This window comes from Amia ocellicauda, chromosome 7 (assembly GCF_036373705.1).
Source record: "Amia ocellicauda isolate fAmiCal2 chromosome 7, fAmiCal2.hap1, whole genome shotgun sequence".
Classification (NCBI taxonomy): domain Eukaryota; kingdom Metazoa; phylum Chordata; class Actinopteri; order Amiiformes; family Amiidae; genus Amia; species Amia ocellicauda.
The window spans coordinates 1,749,449-1,763,373 of NC_089856.1; the positions used below are offsets into that span (position 1 = coordinate 1,749,449).

Below are 13,925 nucleotides of genomic sequence, written 5' to 3' on the forward strand. Positions count from 1 at the left end.
CAAAGCATTTGTGAAGCCACAACACGTACAACCTTGAGGCGGATGGGCTACAACAGCAGAAGACCCCACCGGGTACCACTCATCTCCACTACAAATAGGAAAAAGAGGCTACAATTTGCACAAGCTCACCAAAATTGGACAGTTGAAGACTGGAAACATGTTGCCTGGTCTGATGAGTCTCGATTTCTGTTGAGACATTCAGATGGTAGAGTCAGAATTTGGCGTAAACAGAATGAGAACATGGATCCATCATGCCTTGTTACCACTGTGCAGGCTGGTGGTGGTGGTGTAATGGTGTGGGGGGTGTTTTCTTGGCACACTTTAGGCCCCTTAGTGCCAATTGGGCATCGTTTAAATGCCACGGCCTACCTGAGCATTGTTTCTGACCATGTCCATCCCTTTATGACCACCATGTACCCATCCTCTGATGGCTACTTCCAGCAGGATAATGCACCATGTCACAAAGGTCGAATCATTTCAAATTGGTTTCTTGAACATCACAATGAGTTCACTGTACTAAACTGGCCCCCACAGTCACCAGATCTCAACCCAATAGAGCATCTTTGGGATGTGGTGGAACGGGAGCTTCGTGCCCTGGATGTGCATCCCACAAATCTCCATCAACTGCAAGATGCTATCCTATCAATATGGGCCAACATTTCTAAAGAATGCTTTCAGCACCTTGTTGAATCAATGCCACGTAGAATTAAGGCAGTTCTGAAGGCGAAAGGGGGTCAAACACAGTATTAGTATGGTGTTCCTAATAATCCTTTAGGTGAGTGTATATATATATATATATATATATAAAACCGTAGTATTGTTTATAAATGAGATGTTCACAGTCAAAACACTGATCGAAGCAGGTGTAAGTTATACATTTAATGTAGCTGTCACCTTTTCAGAATGTCAGATAGCACACAGGAACCAGCACAAAACAACCAAAACTAAAAACTGTCTCCAGTGCCAGGGAAATACCAGTTGTAAAGAAATCTTACTGTTTAAGACAATCACAATTATCGAACATTTTTAATATATGAACAAATGCAGGCCCTACAATAACAGGTCCTAATATTTTAATGTATCCAAAACCCTATATTATCCCACCATCACAGTCCTATGAATAAATATATAATTAAATGAATGTGCCATTGACTGATAAGGAAGTTACATTCAGTGCATGTATATATAGATAGATACACACACACACATACATATATATGTGTGTGTATATACATATATACCTCTATATTTGCAGACTTGTCCTATCTAAGGGTGCAGCAGAGTGAGATTCTTCCGTGCAACATGGATGATAAGACACATCAGGTCAGAAGAGAGGATATCAATGGTTATCAATAGATTTCCCATGCTTTCAATTGCACTGTTATGTAAATTGGAATTTGTCATGTTTTATGCCTTGAACTGCACTATTTTTGCCCTGTATAAGGGTGTCTGCTAAGAAATAAATAATAATTATAATAATTATCTGCTGCTGCTTTTCCTGACGGGGCAGAAATCTGCGAGTTCCTGGATTCTTACGAAGGCTGGTCATGGGGTGCGCTCTTCCTGTAAGTCATGGTTAAAACTGGAAATAGCTGAGGGAAGCAAACCGCCGTGCAGTCGGTCACCATTTGGGAAATGACAAAAAGGAGAAGAGAAATAGGTGTCGACACAGACACACAAACCACAGGCCGAGAATAGCCTACTGCACTAATGCTACTATGTTAAATGCCAGTGTAACTCCAAACGTGCACCATCAGAATCCGTCTCTCTCATTCATTCACTCAATCACACTCTCCCTCTCTCGAAAAAACAATCAGCCAGGCCATCTCCACCCCCCACAGAGTCAGTGATGAAAACCGTTAGTTGTAAAAGCAGGTGGGTCCCCTGGGAAATAATCTGGTGCTTCGGGGTGTTACTCAAGGTTGAGCACCAGCCTTGATTTCTTTTATTTTTACATTTTTAATGTGGTTCTATTTTGTGGAGCAGAGACCCCAGCCCCAGAGTCAATTGGCAAATAAACAGGAAGTGAACGCTTTGGTGCTAAAGCTGACAGACAGACAGACTGTATGAGAGCCAGTCTGCGCACAGAATACAGAGAGACAAACATCTGACCAACAAGACACAAAATCAAAAAAGTCAAGAATCGGAAAAAATACTAAAAAGTCCTTCACAGGGGAATGATGCGAGAATGTTCTTGAATAAATAAGAAAGCACGATGAAAGAGAAGGTTGTGGCCTTCAGTCAGTCAGTGTGTGTGTGTATGTGTGTTTCTGTATCACACTACTGGGCTTTGTGGGGCTCGTAGGTGGCAGTCTCTGGCTCAAGCTAGATCGGACAGGTCTGGGGTCCCCTCTTCACCCGTCACTGTCCCCCTTGGATGGGCACTCTCTTCCGTGGCGTTTCTCAGGATGCTCAGGAATCGTAGGGGACGTCCGACCGTCAGCAGTAGTCAGAGTAGTCCTCCTCGACGTAGTTGGACGGGAACAAGCCCACCTGGGGAGAGCGAGATGGGTTAGTGAGCGTGTCAGGGGCCTAGATTGGATAACACAAGAGAGGTGGGGGGTAAATAAACGGTAGAAGAAAAAAAGGAGCAAGAGAGCAGAAAATAAAAAAACAAAGAAGCTAATGTAAACTGAAGAACAAAAGAAAATAATTGAAACAGAAGTAGAGGATACAAATTATTGCAGGGAAAAGAGGAAAAAAAGAGGGCTGCTCACCCGGCCGTACACCTCTCCTTTCCACCAGCCATTGTGGGCTTTCTTGGAGATGATCTTGATGATGTCGCCCTCCATCAGGGAGAGCTCGGAGCGGTCACGGGCTGAGAAGTCATAGCGGGCCCTGGCCGTGCCGAAGTACCGCACACCGCCCTCTGCAACACAGCAGCACGTCAACAGTTACACGAGAACGAAGCGCCTGGTGAGCCAACGCACAGCGGAGCCGAAGACCCGCACTTTCTGTGTCCCGACAGAGGCACACGAGGCCCGTGGAGAGAAGTCGCTAGAGAGGGAAGCCCTAACCTTGGTGGAAGCCCAGGTCTACTTACCTGAGCTGGGGGTGGTGGTGCTGTGCTCGGGGTCTTTGTAGGGAAACTGCAGGGTGGTGTCCAGGCTCTTGAAGTACTCCTTCAGGGTGTTGCGTTGGTAGAACTCCACGAGTTCCTGAAAGGAGAACAACACAGAAGATGTTCGGAGTCCCAGAGGAGACAATGCAGTCCTCACACCCTCAAGGCAACCAACAGGACATCCAGTCCAGCGAAGCTCTCCTGGGACCAGGCTGGGCTTCGCTGGATTGGAGATCCACGCGACTCCCTCTAAAGCATCGATCAATGGATACCTGGACCACAGGGACATGTGGATTGCTTGTGCCCAACACTGGGCTCAGTGAAGCAATGAAATGATTGGGATACAGCACAAACCAGGAGGCCGGCTCTGATTCTAGATCTAAATTGCATCCTTCAAGAACACCGTCTGATTCAGTTATTCATTTGTTGCATGAACATACTCAGAAAAGTCTTGTGATTTCGCCAGCACCTTAATGTGTTAATACATGTCCCAGTTATGCTATTTTGGGATGCACGGCAGGCCTCACACAATCGCAGTATCTTCCGAGTAAAGGAAAAACTGGGAACTATTGAGCGTCCTTGGTAAAGTCCACAATGGCAAAGCCAATCAAGACATAACCGTCTCTGACAGTGCTATCTGGGGTGTAATACAGGGAAAGCAAGGTCACGGTGTAGGAAAAGTGCATCTGTGGTCAGCGGCTTCCATGGGCAAACACACAGCTCAGCCATCAAGAGGGCAACTCGAAGAGCACGTACTATTAACCCTCTGAACGCCTTCTTCTCGTTGATGCGGAACAGGCCCTCTGCCGTGGTGATCTTGATGTGTTTGATCTCCACGTTGTACCTGAGGGGAGACAGAGGGAAGTTGCCGCCAGTCATTGCCTCATCTTCTGCTTTATCTCCTCCTACACTGAATTATTCAATCGATCGATCAGTCTTTATTTGTACAGTGTCCTTGGCAGAGGAATTGCCTCAGAGCGCTTTACTGCAGTCAGTGTCAATGCCTGGCGCGGTCCACACCTCCTCCGAGTCAGACTCACTCCGGCAGGCTCTGGTTCAGGCTGGTGCATCGCATTGTCTTGCTCTGATCGCACTGTGTGTTTTTATATGCATGTACCTCCGGGGGTTCGCTCAGAAACACACACACGAGCGTGCGAGGATGTCTTACTTGATGCTGATGGCGTATTCCCCTGCGTCCTTCTGTCTCTGTCGCACCAGGTAGGTGCCGTCTGAGCGAGACACCAGCAGTGCCTCGGCGCCCGCGCGCTCCATGCTGCCCGCATACCTGCAAAGCACAAGCACGGACAATCACATCTCAGGAAATGAATGTGTCTTATCTTAGGGTCAGTAACAAGTTTGGTTAAGGTAATGAGAGTTTTCATCTAACTAGCAAATCTGAAGTATAGGAAAATATGTTCCCTGATGTTGGAATGGCATCTGACACCATCTAACTGTACTTACCAAGAGTAGACGGAGAGATCGGGCATCCCTCTCTGTAATAAAGTACATACAATGAAATTTGACTTTTGTAATATGAGTGAACAAGTTATGTGCTCCTGTAATGAAGTAGCTGCAATGATTGGGTGTCAAGGAGGACCCACACCTACAGTCATGTGATTTAATAAACGCTGTGCAGTTGTATTTAGCAAATAGTCAACAGCAAGTTGTGGGCACCAAGTCATGGTCAAAACACATTTGCTTTTTGTACGATTGCATCCCTGGATTATAACACAACACAAGACCTGTACTTCAACTGTCCTTCGTTTTCAAAAGTAGAAAAAAAAACACATCAATGATGAATCGGCATGAATATAAACTCAGATGTATGAAGATCGGTCACTCACAGCCAAGAAAGGACGGACTTTATTGCAGGGAAACCAGCCCATCTCCCCCGCAGAGATGTTCCTGCCCTGAAAAAACAAGAGTGGCGGCGATCACGTGACGAATCAGAAGTCACACAGATTAAGCTGTTGGCGATGATGACTTGACATCTTTACGAGTTGTGATTAAATAGGTGTGCAGTCACAGAATGCTGCTGTCCCTCACCTCCCACCATGACAGCTCTGCCTCGGCCCGGGTCAGCTCGACGATGTCCCCCATGGACAGGTGCAGGGGCTGGCCGAACGCCACGGGCGGGGGGGGCAGCCCATAGTACTCCTGACACACCTCCATCTTGGGCAGGCCTGTGGAAGGGCGCGAGGGACACAGACACAGATTTTGTTTTACTGCCATGTTGATCTCAGTTTAAAAAACAAAACAACAGAAACACACCCTGTTTTGAAAGCATTTTAATTTAAACAAATCTGTGTGCTGTGTGTCAACCTATTTTATTGTTTGCATATATTGAAGGCAGGTATAATGAAGTTAAACAAACCAACCAAACATTTGCATATTTGCATTTACAGACGGGTGACAAATGAAAGGAAAAACCTGAATAAATGAGTGGAGGAACATAATGAATGCAGACGCCTCCAAACAGGTGCACTGCATGACACAATTAAGCAATTAACATCCTATCCTGCTCTGTGGCATGTATACAAATGCTTAGCAGGCCCAGCTGACCTTGAGTTTGGATCCAGTTGGTAAGATGAAAAGATCTAAGTGACTGTGAAAGAGGCGTCATTATTGGGGCACGAATGGCAGGAGCTTCAGTCACAGACGCTCAACTGGCTCGTGTTCTGGACAAGTGGGCGAGTGCGTGTGTGGGACACCAAGAGAACGGGACAGGCCTGACTGCTGGACCCCTACAGTGAGGGGGTCCGGAGGCTCTGTTACGCTGTGGGGGGCATTTTCCTGGCATGGTTTGGGTCCACTTGTCCCCTTAGAGGGAAGGGTCACTGCAAATCATGACAGAGTGATTCTGAGTGATCTCCTTTATCCTATGGTGACACATTTCTGTCCTGATGGGAGTGGTCTCTTCCAGGATGACAATGCCCCCATCCACAGCGCACGAGGGTCACTGAATGGTGTGATGAGTATGAAAATGATGTGACTCATATGCTCTGGCCTTCACAGTCACCAGATCTCAGCCCAATTGAACACCTGTGGGAGATTCTGGACTGACGTGTTAGACAGCGCTCTCCACCACCATCATCAAAACCCCAAATGAGGGAATATCTTTTGGAAGAATGGTGTCCATCCCTCCAGTAGAGTCCAGAGACTCGTAGAATCTGTGCCAAGAGCATTGAAGCTGTTCTGGGGCTCGTGCTGCCCAACAGCTCACTGAGACACTGTATGTGGGTTTTCCTTTAATTTGTCACCCGTCTGTATGTATGCGCTAGTGAACCTTTAAAGGTAGATAGTGTTATTAATGTTAAGTGTGACACATGGGGTTAATACACAGATCATCTCTGTATGCAGAGCCACTGATCTGATTCAGATCTATCCCAAGATTTCCATTCCCAAACCCAAACCCAGATCATCACCTTTCCAATTTAAATGTCAGTGAAATGTCAGGAGAGGAGAAAAAGCTCACAAAAAGCTTGGTTTCTGAACGGTTTGAAAATGTCACTTGTGATTGCGGACTGATGGCATCCATACGAAACAAATCTGCACAAAACAACTCAGGAATGCCAAATTCACTTGTTCGGACACAGTTATGATATTGAAATGATAGAATATGATGCTTGATTTGTGTTTTTAAAATGATGGGCGCTAACAGAAATGTCAGTTCATTAGATCACACTTCCACACGCTGGATGGCAGCAGTGATTCATACAGAACTAGGAATGAGCAGCTCCTCAATAAAGGGAAGCTTTAAAACTGTGTGAAAAGCTCGTGTCGCTCTTCCCCGTCGACAATACAGCTCTGACACAGTATTTCGGGGGCCGATCTGTTATTACCTGCTTCCGGTTGCCGGTGCAGTGTGGAGCGGTTGTTCTTATTCTGAAAAAGAACAGAGCGATTGGATCACATGGCATCGGCTCAGAAAACAGACGCAAATAAATATGGATCGCCCGTTTTGGTTATCGTGTTCCATTTCTAGGCACACGTGTCAACGTTAGGAACACAATCAAGTTTATGTTCACTGCAAGGACCACCCGTGCAAAGAGGTGAGGATCCCAGAGTCATATGTGGGCTGTTTCTGGATGATGTCAAGGCCCTGGTTTCATCATCAAGGCTGGGCAGTTTGCGTCAGCTCGTGTGATGAAGTGACTTATTTGTCCTGTCCTGAATGCCTTTAAACCGACTTGCCCTGTGCTCAGCCTCTGGAACAAAAGAGAGGCCGCCCCCCTACACTTCTGCATACACAGAAGAAGAGGGAGTAAATGCGAAAGATTGCAAATTACAAATGGAAAGACTTACTTTTTTCATGGTGGATGAGAAGTCTGCGAGGGAAGCAAACAGAATGGGGTTGGTTTGGTGACACAGAGAGGTGTGAATGGTGAAACAGTGTTACTGTAAAACTGAAATTAAAATATGACCAAAACAAATGATAGAAAAGTCCATGAACATGCAGTACCTGAGTGTCTTCCACAAGGGGGCACTCTCCCCAGACATTCCTTATGGGCTGCGACTTTACAGCGCTGACAGCGATAGCCTTGATAGAAGGTGCCTCTGAACAAACAGAGAGAGAGAGAGAGAGTTTCAGTACTCAGGTCAAGCTAGGATCTCACACTGTCAGGGCAAGGTATTCTTATTAGGAGCAAACTTTACAACAACTTCCTAATTTATTAATTTATGTCTCTCACACAATTGACACAAATACCTAATACTAATGTGTTTGGGGTGTCATACTATCCAACACATTCAAACCTATAACAGACTTACAAAGAACTGTAAACATATTCTGCACTGTAAATATTTGTTTTAGTCTCGCATAGTTTAGCACAGATTTTTTCTGAAAGGATCAATTACCCAGTGTTTCAAAATAGCCTTTAAAGTGTCTGTAGGTGTGGTTACATTTGCAAATGTAGGAGGACTTTATCATCTAATTTGTCTTCTTAGGGAGAAAACGTAACATTTTGGCATGTGTGCAAAGGTGAGTAGAGAGAATTGAACCGTGTTTTCTATTTCATAGGGAGAGGTTTTCTGGTAGTTTTCTGGTAGTAAGTAGTAGTAAGTACGGGCCGGGCATCCTGTTTACAGCACGTTTTCACATCGTGAGAAACCACTCGTCTTTTCTCTCTTTTCAGTTTTTTGGGTTTGTTTTATGCACTCTCTCACCTTAAGAGCATTTGGCAAGCTTTACAGGAAGCGGTTTCATTAAAGGAGTGCATCTGAAAATCGTGGCTGTTGGCGGTGCAGTTCTCTGGAAACATGTTCGACCTGCAGATGAAGCAAAGCAATGAAAAGCAGGAGTCCAATCCTGACACAAAATACAGAGCTGTTTCAAGGATGACTACATGTAAGGACACACACACGCACACAGACAGACAAACACTCACACTCACTCTCTCTCTCTCTCTCTCTCACACACACGCACACACACAGTTAACAGTATTTAATGCCCTTCATGTGAAACAATGTTTGTTGTTTAAATGATTACTTCAGTTTAACCTATATTGTTCCTTCAACGTGTTCATTTATTTGGCAATTATATATTTTTCAGAGCTGGTTGAACAGCCCGGAGAAAATGGTAAAGAGTTTAGACAGGGAGGTAAACTTTAGACTGTGCCCCCTCCATTGACTCCAATGTATTTAAATGAAAGAAGCGCTGTTTAGAAAGAACTATACATTTAAAATTTTCCTTACAGTGCCATTTCGAACTGCTCCAGCCACTTCTTCTTCAGCTCCTTGGTTTTGAAGTACAGATCGTAGGTGGTGTGCCCATAGGAGTCGATCAGTAAGAAGACATGTGACCACTGAAAAATAAGATGAGAGCTTTAAACCACCAACATACCATTTCCTGCTGGGTAAGGGACCACAGACCCAACATACCTTCATATTATAAACATATAAAGCACTGTCTCGCACCTGAAGCAAATTATCGGCACAATTTTATTATAGCCCCAAGTTAGACACTGTGAGGAATTACGATCATCTCCCACAAAACATTTTAAAGCCTTGTTGGGATCTTTTTATCTGGTGTTATCCACGACAGTTCACATTGAGTTAGAAAACCACAAGGCACAAACGTTGGGTAGCGCAAAGGTGATGTAAGAAGACCATGTTGTAACACGAAAGGGTGGAATGTAAAAGAGCAATAGTTCACAGTGAAGTGTAGTACGGTTTCTGAGCTTCTGTAATCGAGGTGAAGGATTGCAACACAGTGCACATACCCAGCAAGCAAGCAGTAGAATTAGAAGCTGATCCAAATGTGCTTAATTTAATACAAGAACTGTCTCGGGTGCACAGCAGCGATGCTGACAATTTCCCCTCTGATTGTGTAAAACACTGAGCCGTTCCTTCTCAGATTAAAAAACACCTCTCTCCGATTCCATGTGGCCGTCTTTGAAGTCCGCGTTACAGCTTGATCCCAGCCGGGCCATTTCGTATCTAATCCCCGTGTCAGGGAGACCATATGCAGGCTGGGGGACCCTACCTTTTTGCTGTCCTTCTCGCCGGGGCTCTCGTCCCGCAATTGGAACGTCTCCAGGTTGATGATCTCCTTCAGCTCCATGTTGTCGCTGGACTTCCGTTTGCACACCAGCATGGCTTTGTCGAAGAGGAAGGCGTACCTGTACAGGTGACCCACACCGTCAGCACCACCCCTGAGCCACAGAGACATTGCCACCCGCTCCAGAACAGACCACGTCCTGGCCTTCTACCAGATCAGGTCAGGGTTTCTCTTCCTTTTGGACAGCGTGTTCCACTGTACTCACACCCTGGTTTGGCTTTCCACGTTGTTGTTCGTTTCACACGTCTCATTTGCACGCCTAAGTCGCCCCGGAGCATGAGAAGGGGGTTACACTATTCCCCCACTGACCTATTCATTAAGCTGCGCTGTCTCTCACTCCTCCCAGGACCACATCAGGCTCCTTCATTACATTTTCCATCACAGTGCTAAGTAGGTTCACAACAGCCTGAATGCCTTACATTATGTGTCTACTGGTCTGGGAATCATTGTGACTCCAATTAATGTCTGTTTCCTGTCAATGTTTCTCTTTACAAGAGAAGTGGTCAATAATGAGCACCAATGCCTGATGAATGAATATCTGAAGCCCAATGGAATGACACATGCCTGCCTCCTGCACATTCTGCTGTTGAGCACATGTGAGAGCACTGACCCTCCACCCTAGCCTTTCAGCCTATCCCTAAACACTGACCCTCACCTTGTTGTACATGAGCAGAGCTCAGATGAAGTGCCTAGGACTTTCCTGTGGCATTCACGCATCAATTCATCCTGAACTGGTGCCCAGCATTGTCAAGTGTGAGTGCAGAAATGATCAAACTCCCACGTACCTGTCCTGCTTCGAGCGCTTCTCCATGCTGCAGATTTTGAGCTCTCCATCAATCTTTGGTCGCCCATACATCGCCAGGGACTGCGTCTGAGGAGGAGGCGAGACTTAGGAGCTCACGAGAATGGAAGGTGAGCCGACAGAGGAAAACACAGCGAAGCTGGGGAAGGACCTGAATGGCCCCAATGTGGGCTAGCTTATGTAGACCACAACCCCCTCAGCTGGAGACATGTACTGCATCACTGTTATCATTTTTCCTACACGGGGATATAGGAGCAGCAACTCCCAGGCCCTATCGAATGTGCGGCATCTTCTGAGGCATGCTGGGAAATATGGCAACACAAGGAGGCATCTTGGACACTACCAGAGTGATCCTGGATGAGGGATGTCACACAGTGGGGAACTGGGCCTTGGTTGACAGTTAAAAGTTTGCCCGGGGTCTTAAGGAACATCTGTATAAAGGTGAGGAGCTGAGGAGCGCTGCAGTACTGATGGAGAAACACATCAGCACAGGATCCCTCACCATGTTCTCGATGGACAGCTGGAAGGACGTGATCTGGCGGAGAATTTCATTGTCCCGTTTCACCTCGTTCACACACTGCGCCAAATCCTGTGCAGGCCGAGAAGAACACAAACACATAAAGAAAGAAATTAAAATGAATGTGATTATCATTGCCAACATGTTATTTTCTTGTTTGTTGTTTCATCCAAGCCCTGACAAAGGTGTTGGAGGTGTTGTTCTTGCAGGTATTGCCCATTACCTCTCTGATACATACTTTGTTTGTATATTGGTTTTAAATAGCAATATCATTTTTGTAAAAAGGAAATAAAACGTTTTATACTTTAAATCTCTACAACACTACAATAATACACTGTATTGTATAACACTGCAGTACCATGGTGCACAGCACTAAACTATATTACACTCCACTGCATAATTATATACTATAGCTGAGCTCATCGCACAGTGGAAACTAATTAAACCGTTTTTTACAGAATAACCCCTCTGATATGCAAATACTCAATCAGAAAAGGCAGACAGTGTGATACAGGACAGCCGAAAAGTGTCATACGGGAACAAAGAAATGGCACACAGGACTATAGAGTGTCAAACGGGAGGAAAAAATTTCACACGGGACTAAAAAGTCACATACATTACAAATATATGTCATACGGGACTACAAACTGATACACAATATTGTACTGCACTATAACACTGCAGCGACAACTCTGATCATACTACTACACGCAAATCCTAGGCCATCAGTTCTCAGGGAGTGTGTGTTTGTCTGTGTTATTATTATTATCATTATTATTATAATTATTATCTTTAGTGTATATAGCGCCTCTCACAACTAAACTTTACACAGGAGAAAGCAAATCAATGAACAGTAAGACAATCTTGAAACAGTACCAATAAAACAGTAATGAGACAATACAATTATAATTTATTGTGTGTGAGACGCTGTACTGTAATACGCTGTATTGCGTTGAACTGTACTGAACTGTGGTTCTCTACCTTTAAGGGTGTATCGATCACAGTTCACCTTGCACTAGTGCTCATCAAACTGATGCACAACTACAGCGATGCAGGTTTATTTTAATCAAGTACAATAAAAAAAGCTTGAATACTTAGCAAATAAATATGACACTTACAGATATGACATCACAATATGACGTCACAATACATTGTACTGCCCACCCACAGTGACCAAACGGAAACATCCTAGCAGCTCAAATCAGCACGTAGCCACTCACCCTCATGGCATCCAAGGCGGTGCGAAGGTTGTCCTTCTCAGTGGCATCTGTGGTGTGTTTGACCAGCTCCTGTGTGCAGGGGGGGGAAAGAGACGGGAGCAATCCGGTCAGACTATATTTCCCATCAGGCCCCTTCAACGAAGCATACTAATAATGTAGCCACCAATCAGAGAACCAGTCCACATACACAAACCACTGTAAAGCCATTCCAGGTCATTGATGAGAAAATAATGTGTGAAAGATCTGATTCAAATACCAGCACCTCTGGATTTCACTGAGAGACAGGAGTGAGATGGCAGGATCATTGATTTACCCCCCACTGAATTAGAAGTCAAGGGCAATTTATTTACAGGTACTAACAATGCATACGCATGGGTCGGGGGTTTGTTTCAGCATCTGTATTCAGGGCGTAACCCGGATCAGACATTTAAAGGAAACCAAATACACACATCACATCACAGAAGTGGCTTAATTGAGCAAAAACCTAAAACCCTGGATTGAAACACACCTGCAACACCTCAGATAACCTGCAGGGGTCTGCCTTTCAGGGGCCTTTCATTTCACACCCCTTTCCCACTATGAGGGGCCATTCAATTCAAAATTAACAGAAAAAAGTAATCATATACCAAAGTGGATATATCATATAGCAGAAAAAATAATTAATATACCAAAATGGATATATCATATACCAAAGTGGATATAGCATATAGTAGAAAAAAAAAACATATATCATATAGTAGAAAAAATAATTCATATACCAAAATGGATATATCATATGGCACAAAAATATAAATCACATACCAAAGTGGATATATCATATTGCAGAAAAAATATTTCACATAGCAGAAAAAATATATATATACCAAAGTCACGTAGTGTAGATGCTGGTTGGACATGCGCAGAGCGCAGAGTGATCCACTGCTGGGTGATATAGTTAATATAATTAAAAAACGAAAAATAACATTAACATACTGTATATGCACAAATGGTGTGGAGACACTTAATTGACAGTTTGATCAAGCACGTATGTAAGGGCAGCACTGAGTCATGAGTCTAGATCGGTTTCTCTTCTTTATTAGCCGATATGTTCTGTCAAAGTGATGCCGCCTCCGTTTGATAAACTTGAACAGCATCACATTGGTCACCACCAAATTGCATTAAAAAACAAAGTTATTAATACATAACAAACAACAAATACAGTACCAGTACCAACTGTTATAACTGTAATACGTGTATATTAATGTATATGTACAGTCAGCGATGATGATCCTCTCCTGCTCGTAACCGATCGATGTGTCCGTCACTCGGCTCTCATGCGTGTGACCTGCGAAGGATCGTCTCGTCTCTCACCAACTTTGGTATATATATTTTTCTGAAATGTGAAATATTTTTTCTGCTATATGACATATCCACTTTGGTATATGATTTATTTTTCCGGTTAATTTTGAATTGAACGGCCCCTCATATCCCACGACAGCAAAACAAGAAGCTCGGCTGCGCAGATACGGATGTCACTTCATACAGCAAGAAAGCAAGCCACATCTGCAGTCTGCGTCTGGTTGCATCTCATTTCAGCCCATGCTGGTTTTAGAGTCGGCCTTGTGGTTGCGCATCACTTCTCAGGAGCACTGGGGTGGGGGCAGGGCGTGAAACTTTATTTTATTAGGCTGCAGTACTTTCAGTGTGCCACAGGTCCACAGATACCCCACGATCGTGGCCCACAGGTCCACAGTCCGCTTCTTAAATAAGACACAAAGATTACTCAA

The 13,925-nt window shown here is 44.6% G+C and overlaps 1 protein-coding gene across 1 annotated transcript in view; it reads right to left on the reverse strand.

Annotated features, from left to right (window-relative positions):
• Nucleotides 1–859: 859 nt before the first annotated feature.
• The window catches only part of vav1 (vav guanine nucleotide exchange factor 1), a 39,009-nt gene continuing 25,943 nt past the window's right edge, over nucleotides 860–13,925 (reverse strand). The window contains exons 11-27 of the mRNA XM_066707830.1: nucleotides 12,160–12,228; nucleotides 10,925–11,011; nucleotides 10,406–10,491; nucleotides 9,546–9,681; nucleotides 8,756–8,865; nucleotides 8,228–8,329; nucleotides 7,524–7,618; nucleotides 7,367–7,389; nucleotides 6,904–6,946; nucleotides 5,108–5,244; nucleotides 4,906–4,971; nucleotides 4,523–4,554; nucleotides 4,230–4,346; nucleotides 3,818–3,905; nucleotides 3,044–3,158; nucleotides 2,718–2,869; nucleotides 860–2,493 (exon numbers count right to left, since the gene is read on the reverse strand). Of these exons, the coding sequence (XP_066563927.1) occupies nucleotides 2,440–2,493; nucleotides 2,718–2,869; nucleotides 3,044–3,158; nucleotides 3,818–3,905; nucleotides 4,230–4,346; nucleotides 4,523–4,554; nucleotides 4,906–4,971; nucleotides 5,108–5,244; nucleotides 6,904–6,946; nucleotides 7,367–7,389; nucleotides 7,524–7,618; nucleotides 8,228–8,329; nucleotides 8,756–8,865; nucleotides 9,546–9,681; nucleotides 10,406–10,491; nucleotides 10,925–11,011; nucleotides 12,160–12,228 (1,512 nt within the window). The 3' untranslated portion in view covers nucleotides 860–2,439. The remainder of the gene's footprint in view (nucleotides 2,494–2,717; nucleotides 2,870–3,043; nucleotides 3,159–3,817; nucleotides 3,906–4,229; nucleotides 4,347–4,522; nucleotides 4,555–4,905; nucleotides 4,972–5,107; nucleotides 5,245–6,903; nucleotides 6,947–7,366; nucleotides 7,390–7,523; nucleotides 7,619–8,227; nucleotides 8,330–8,755; nucleotides 8,866–9,545; nucleotides 9,682–10,405; nucleotides 10,492–10,924; nucleotides 11,012–12,159; nucleotides 12,229–13,925) is intronic.